Source organism: Eublepharis macularius, chromosome 14 (assembly GCF_028583425.1).
Source record: "Eublepharis macularius isolate TG4126 chromosome 14, MPM_Emac_v1.0, whole genome shotgun sequence".
Classification (NCBI taxonomy): domain Eukaryota; kingdom Metazoa; phylum Chordata; class Lepidosauria; order Squamata; family Eublepharidae; genus Eublepharis; species Eublepharis macularius.
Genome location: NC_072803.1, coordinates 43,442,293 through 43,449,847, shown reverse-complemented (window position 1 = coordinate 43,449,847; position 7,555 = coordinate 43,442,293). Strand labels below are relative to the sequence as shown.

The 7,555-nt window shown below is 48.1% G+C and overlaps 1 protein-coding gene across 1 annotated transcript; it reads left to right on the top strand.

The window, feature by feature from the left end:
• The first annotated feature begins 564 nt into the window (after positions 1 to 564).
• Positions 565 to 4,387, top strand: NRARP (NOTCH regulated ankyrin repeat protein). The gene has a single exon (XM_054998482.1). The coding sequence runs from the start codon at positions 878 to 880 to the stop codon at positions 1,226 to 1,228; it is 351 nt and encodes a 116-aa protein (XP_054854457.1). The 5' UTR covers positions 565 to 877; the 3' UTR covers positions 1,229 to 4,387.
• The last annotated feature ends 3,168 nt before the right edge of the window (positions 4,388 to 7,555 follow it).

The window sequence follows — 7,555 nt, the reverse complement described above, 5'->3', positions numbered from 1 at the left end:
GGTTCTGGACCAGTGGGAAAGCAATGTTTGGGCGCACGCGCAAGACAAATTAACGCAATCTCAAACATGTTCACAGATCGGGATCGCCCCCGCCTTTTTTGCCCCCCCCCAACCACATCCCCTTTCTACAACGAGAGACAAAGCTAGTTCTATACGTTTTATTTCAGAAGTAAGCCCCACGGAGCGCAAAGGGGTTGCACGGCGATGGAAACGGCAGCCTCAGCTCAATCGTGGAGATTTTTGGGAAATAATATTTATTTAAATAAAGGAACACGGCGGCGAGGAGGGGGGGGAGCAATCAGAATTCCAGCACACGAACGCCGTGCAATGGAGAAGTGGAGGGGGACAGAGGCTTACCCCGCCCCCCAGTGTCTCAACGTTCCACCGCGCTCTCAGCTACTTTCCCCCTTTGGGCGGCAGCCAATCAGCGCTTTCCTCCCTTTTCCCCTCCCCGTACCTCCTTTATTTCAGCGGGGAAGCGTCAGCGCCCGGCCATTGTTATGCAAATTCGAAGGGCCGTCTAAAAGGCGCCCCCGTGGGCATTCCCCGCTCAGTCGGACAGAGCCACGGCTTGGCAGCTTTCGAGAATCCAGCCGGAGTCTTGAGCGCCGCGGCCGCCCCTGAAGAGGGGCGCCGAGCCCCGGAGCACGGGCTGCGCGGCAAGTGCTCGCCCGGCTCGCGCGCCCCTGGCGGGGGTCCCGACGTCTCGGATGCGGCAGAGCGGCCAGGGAGTGCCGCGCCGTCGGGGGTCCTTCTCGCCCGGCGCGTTCCTCCCGCGGCGCTCGGCCCGTGCGCCAGCAGCCCCCCGCAGGCGCCGCCACCGCGCCGGCGCCCCGGCTGCCAGCTCTTCCATGCGGGTGCCCGCCCGGGGCCGGCCATGAGCCAGACGGAGCTGTCCACCTGCGCGGCTCCCGCCCCGCCGAGCCAGCGCGTCTTCCAGGAGGCGGTGCGCAAAGGCAACACCAAGGAGCTCCAGTCGCTGCTGCAGAACATGACCAACTGCGAGTTCAACGTCAACTCCTTCGGGCCCGAGGGCCAGACGGCGCTCCACCAGTCGGTTATCGACGGCAACCTGGAACTGGTCAAGCTGCTGGTCAAGTTCGGCGCGGACATCCGCCTGGCCAACCGCGACGGCTGGAGCGCCCTCCACATCGCCGCCTTCGGGGGCCACCAGGACATCGTCCTCTACCTGATCACTAAGGCCAAATATTCCTCGGGCAGCCGGTGATGCCCGCCTGCTTGCCCGCCGGAGAAGGGATGGGGCGGAGGGGTCTGCGGAACTCCAAGAGACCAGGGCTGCGCGCCCGTCGGGCTATTCCCGCGGATCCGACGCGCTGCTGGAAGGGCTTCTCTGGCGCACGCTTGGCGCTCGACTCTCTCCGCCGCCTCTTCGGGCCGGGGCCTCTTGACTCTGCCTTGTAAGCCGTGCACAGATCGTACGCCGGGACTGTTGGCTTCGCCCCCGCCCCTGCGGGCCTCCCCGTCTGGGGGGTGAGTTCTTTTGGCGCCTCCGTGCTAGAAGGCAGGGATCCAAGGCCGAAGACAGAAGGCGCGGGGACTGTTCAATGTGGGGGGGCTCTTGTAAGATCCAATCCGGTATGTCTGGTTCCAGCACAAAAAGACATTAGACGCGCAGGTTTTGTGGGCATCAGCCAACGGGAGTTGGAGGGTTGGGGGTAAAGAAGGGGAGAGGCTGCCCCCTGGCACAATCCCGCAGTTCCCCTCTGCCCCCCTCCAGGACTCCTGGGCTGCAAGCTGGACGCCCCTGCCCCATTGTTGCTGCCTTAATGTTGTAGAGGGTTGATTGTTAAGGAAATTTCAAAGCTGCTTGGAATCTTTTAATTATTATTATTATTTTTGCAAAAGAGATGTGGGGACTTGCAAAGATTTATTGGGGAGCGTTTACTTGCTTTGGGGGGAGGGGAAAGATTGCTGGTCTCATGAGGTTTTGTTCTACTGTAAAAAGAAAAAAATCCCCCCCTCCTTTTTTGTTTTGGTTTTTTCCATCTACCTCGGTTTTTCCACAGTATTTGCTTTTTCGGTCCAGGAACTGGTCAGGTGCTTTAAGACGTGTTCCTGCATACACACACACCTTTCCCCCCTTTGACACTCCCTGGCCCTCTCCCCCCAGTCTTGGTGGCAACTACTTAACATGCCCTCTTTAAAACGATCACTATTGTTGGATTTTTTTTCCCAGGGAGCGGGTGGGATTTTTCCATGGGGAGGGGGGGACACCTTCCAACACTGCTTCACTGTGTATATGAATATTCTTGAATTTTGTCTGGTGTCCAAACTGGAAATCTCCAGATTTCTTCTGAGACTGTTTATTTTTCCCAATTTTCTTTAATTTTTGCTATTTTGTCAAATCACCTTAAAATTTCTCAAAAACGGATTTTTTTAAAATGATAAATTTTGTCCAGTCCCTTTCAAAAGTGAAAAGTGGAGGGGGGGTCTTGGAACATCTGAATAAAATGAAAGAACACAAATGCCCCCTGCTGTCCAGAAGAAGAACTTCAAGGGGGGAGGGAAACTACTGAAAGGACCCAGAATTTAACTTTTTGATGCACAATCCAATTTCCAGTCCATTCTACAGAATGAAAAGGGGAAGAAGAAAAAGGAAACTTGTTTTAAGTGACTTGCCTGTAATGTCGATGCTGCTTGGAATCTCGTGTGGTGCACACACGCAGACCACACTGCATATGCCGAGACATTTGACCGCCTTCTCGCAGTGGCTATCCCACTGGCATTTGTTTCTGCAGTTGGTGTCTCTCCTTCCATCTTTTGTATGCACTAAAGATATATTTTTTTACCACTGCCATATCTTCTGCATTCCCCTCTCATCTGCCACTCACCCCTCTCTCTAAAATAGCCATTAAATCTTTGAAAAGAGCGTGGTCCTCTGTGTTTGGGTTGTGTGTTTTTTAACTATTTATCTTGTACGAGTGTGTGTGAATGTGTAAATATATATATTTGTGAACCTGGTGGTTTTTTGTTTGAAAGGGTTTTTGAATGGTTTGGAAATACAGTTGGGGGATTTGAATTATGCATTTTTAAAACTAGAATTGTAATTTCTATGATAAATTTTCCCCTGTTGCACTGATCTTTTTTCTTGCTTTTCACTTGCAACGCCCCTCTGTCATATCTGAGATTTCTGTTCGTCTTTCAATTGTTTCCTGGTTTCATTTTTTTGAAATACTGTAAACTTTACAAGGCGTTTTTGTGGACTCGCTAGCGTGGTCGTGGGCACTTCTGGAGACTGCGCCTCTTTTTAGCATTTTAGGCAGGGGAGAAATCATTTTCTGGTTCCTTATGATAGTTGCACATAATTTTCTTCTTACTATTAAATGGATTTGCCACAAATGTCATAACATTTATGACATATTTTTTAAAAGTAGTTCTTAGAAATCCAAGATCTGAGGAGAGGTCCTTTGCAAATGATCTTGGTTCAAAACCCAGTTTTCTAAAAGAAGCTCTCCCAGGAGTGTGTTTGTAAAGATGTTAACACATATTTATATTTTTGTAAAGAAAAATATGAAGACTGTGAAGCCTTTGGGGTGAAATGAAATATGGAATGAGGCTTGTTTTCCTTTTTCCTTGAGAAAAGGTCCCCCTCCCCCAGCTGCCTGGAGATTTTTTTTTGTCCTCCAAAATGAGAATCGGGTGGGGAATGTACAATATTGCTCTGAAACTGGGCAAGTCTGACTTGGTGGTTTTTGCCTTAATTGGTCCCCACACCTTCCCAAGCTCCGCTGCCTGACTTAATGTGATCTTAAGTATATTTACTTGCGTGAAGCTCACTGAGTTCAGTGGCACTACTCACTAGCAAGTGTGCTTTGGATTGCAGCCTTAGTCCATAGGGTTTACATTTTTCTATGCAACCCCACAAGAGGTGGCTGTATGTCCATTTACCGCCCCCACCCCAGGAGAAGGAATTCTGTTTCCCTACTTAATTGTTTGGCTTAGAGTGCTGCTGTGACCATTCGTGCCAAAATGGAGTGCCTCTGAGTGAAATAGGTCTCTGTTTTTGCCTTTGCATGACAGGTCTGTATTCAGCAGCTTCTTCTCAGAATATTTTCCCCAAAAATATATGTGATGTCGTTGAAATAAGCAGACATTGGAAGCTGGTTTATGGATTGCTCCAGAGGAGTTTCTTTGTAGGTGTTTTCCCCCACCCTTTCTAGATGGCAAATACCTTTTTTAATTATGTTAATTAATTTGTTAAGAATGTTAGGCTTATATTGAAGCTGTATGTGGGTCACTGTATGATCACTTTTTAACTGGATAAAGTCTGTACAGATGGCATTTTTCCTGACTATATGATAGCATTGCATAGCCCCAAGGTGAGAAATTTATAAATAAATTTTTTCATTGATCTTTTTATATTAAAGTTGCCTTGTGTTTCTTCCTTTTCCTTTTTTCCCCAGAGGCTGCAGTGGTATATCCATTTAGGTGGGAGTAAAGTATATCTAGCACACTAGGGCTGCTGCTGAGTAGACATGCATGGTATTACACTATAAAAAACCCCAAACAGATTTGGGCTTGATTCTCTGCATGTGTAATTGGAATTCTGCCCCAGTATATTTATTGTGGCTTACTCCCAAGTAGATACATCTAGGATTGCACCTTCTTAATTTTACATGTGCTTTGGAATATGACTAGGGTACTATTCAAGGAAGGAAACATTTAGGGTTTTTTTTTATTAGAAAGCCCAAAGAAGGAACATGATAGAGGTTTATACAATTATGAATGGTGTAGATAGGAGATCCTCATTAGAAAGTTGCACACCAGAGATGGTTCAAAGAAAAGGGTGAGTGGAAAATAGAATTTCATAGAGTGTGGAATTAACATGGAACTCACTGCCACAAGTGGTGGTGAAGGCACTTAGCTAACACGGTTTTTTAAAAAAATACCAACTTGGCAAATGACTTCTGATGGTCCTGGTCCATAATACTTAAATGGAACCTCCATGTTCAGAGGCACACTACCTCTGAGAACTAGACAAATGTTGAACAGGATTCTTGGTCAGATCCAGCTACACAATTTATGTTTCCATGTATATATCTACAGATGATTTGAGTGAGACAGTTTACGCCACTAAGTGATTTGGGGGCTCAGAATTTGAAGCACAGTTGCTAAGAGTGAAGCACATACACATTCAAAGGGAGCAGCTCTTAAGAAGATCTTGCTGGATGCATTGAGACTAGTATCCTATTTCAAACTGGCCAGCCAGCTACTCTGGAAATGTCTTCATGCAGGGAACAGAGGTCAAAGCTGCTCCCCCCCCCTCGCTTTACCTTGTAGCAATTGGTATTTGTATGTACGCTGCCTCTGGGAGGTTCAATCTAGCCATAGGTGGGACACCATGTATGGACTGAGATGGAAAAAACTTGGCCTATTTCTGTATCATCTAGGCATTAAAAACTACAGCAGGATCCATGCCTGGAAATAGTGGTAGCTCTTTTGAGGAAAAGAACCTGAAGGCTCACTGAGGCAAGGAACCAAAGATAAGATATGCAAACCTGTGTCTTACAACAGTGGTGATTCAGCCTAGTAAAGGCAGCCATGCACAGAGTACCCAATAGCAAGCAAATGGGGAAGGACCCTGTCGAGATGGGGTGATGGTGGAGCAAAGTGGCTCTTTCATCCACTCTGCCTCTTCTCTGACAAGGCAGCTTGAAAGCGGGAACTAGAAGGGGTGGGGCTCTCCAAAGATTGCCTCTCTATAGTGCACACAAACGAGATACTTGGGGGCTTCCTTCCTCAATGGCCTTGCTTGCCTATAGAACGTGCTGGGCATTTTGATCCTTCTGCATTCAACAGAGAGCCGCTTCTTGATCCTTTCTGGATGCTGAGTCTATTGCAAGTCTGTCGCTTCTTCCCATCTTCTGATTGGCCTGGCCAAGATAGGTCCATCTTGTCCAATGCTTGCCCAAGACGGGATGTGGCTTAGTGGTGGAGTGTCCGGCATGCAGAAGTTCCCAGGTTCGGTCCCTGGCACCTTCAGTTAAAAAGAACAAGCAGTAGGTAAAAGACCTGAAACAGACCCTGGAGGGCTGCTGGCGATCTGAGTAGACAATACTGACGTTGATGCACCAGTGGTCTGATTCAGTATATAGCTGCTTTGTATGAACTTTTTGAATGGGAGGCTGGTGTTGGAAATCCCCCCACTTGCTGGCTTTTGATGTCTGGCTTCCTGGAGGGACTTTGCAGAGAACCAAAATGAGCTCAGGTGAAAACTACAATCTAAGCTTTGCTTTCATTTGCCTGCTGTTCATTCCTATCTATACCTCTATCAAGCATGAAACAAACCCATGTTCGATACTGAAATAGCTCTAAGAATTCTGGCAGTATTAGTCACTACAATTAGTGCAAATACCAAGAGACTCAGATTTACTCTCCATCCCTGAAGTATGGCAAGTAGGAAGGTCTATGCCATCTAGTTTTGCTTCCCATTTACCTGGTCAGTCAGTGTTTGCAATTCAGCTCTCTTGCAGGACAGAGGTTTTATGCCTGGAACAAATGTCATGCAGGCCCGGCTTTTTGAGGGGAGGGGAGAGTCAGGGAAGGAGGAGAAGAAGGTACCAAGGGAGAGGCAAGCTAAGTTGGGAGGGGGGGGGAAGGAGGCATAGGCATCAGTGGGAAGGGCAGGTGATGGTTTGAGGAAAAGGGCACAGAAGAATTTGGAACTTTTAAAATAACCACTTTGGAAAGTCAATCCTGTTTCATTCCCAAAGATCTCCGTGTAAACACGAGGATCTGAATGACTCCTTCCCTCATAAGCTCCCCAAACCTCCCACCGTGACATCCCTGCTGCTCCTTCCCTTCCCCTGAAGCCTACCTGCCTATAGCAGTGGCTGAATGCAGCCCTGGTGCCTTGAACCCTGCCGTGGCAGGAGCCCTGGAGGAATGACGTTTCCCAGGCATCTTCGTAAGTGGGCTGCTGTTATTGCAAAGTCCAAAGTGCCATGGAGAAAGTAAGCAAAAGCATGCCACTGCCAGAGAAGTGGAAAAGAAAGGAGCTGTCCTGTGGTGGTGGGAATCTCCAGGCGATGGTTCTGTTGGTGTGGTCCTTATGATAGGACTTCAAAGTCTGGGTGAGTTTGGGCTCAGCTCGTAATCAACAAGGCCAGAGGAGACAAGTTTGTCATTACAAACCACCCACCCACTCCTGCTAAATTTCAGTGCCATGGTTCTGGCCATCTGCTCAGCTTGGTGGCTAAGGTTTGTTGGCAAAAAGACCTTTGTTGCCCAAATCCCCTTAAACGTTCTCTCTGGTTAATGCGCAAAAGAGCCAAGGCCTTGTACAAAGCTTTGTGTTGAGTTAGCAGTTCAGGTTTAGCAAGGCTGTTGGTTTGTCTGGCTAGCATAACAACTGACAATAAGGCAATGGGGACTGTTTGGCATCAACACTGGAACAAAGAGCATCTTGCTCAGTCTACTAAGCAGAGCAGTCGCCGAGCAGAATCCAGTTTGTAATCCAGCTGGGAAACCCTGGTAACTGGTTTGAGGAGCAGATTGTGAAAATCTTTGCAAAGGAGAAAATTTGTCTCCGCAT

Coding starts and splice junctions, on each gene's coding strand:
- NRARP (XM_054998482.1), top strand. CDS start 878: ATGAGCCAGACGGAGCTGTCCACCTGCGCGGCTCCCGCCCCGCCGAGC.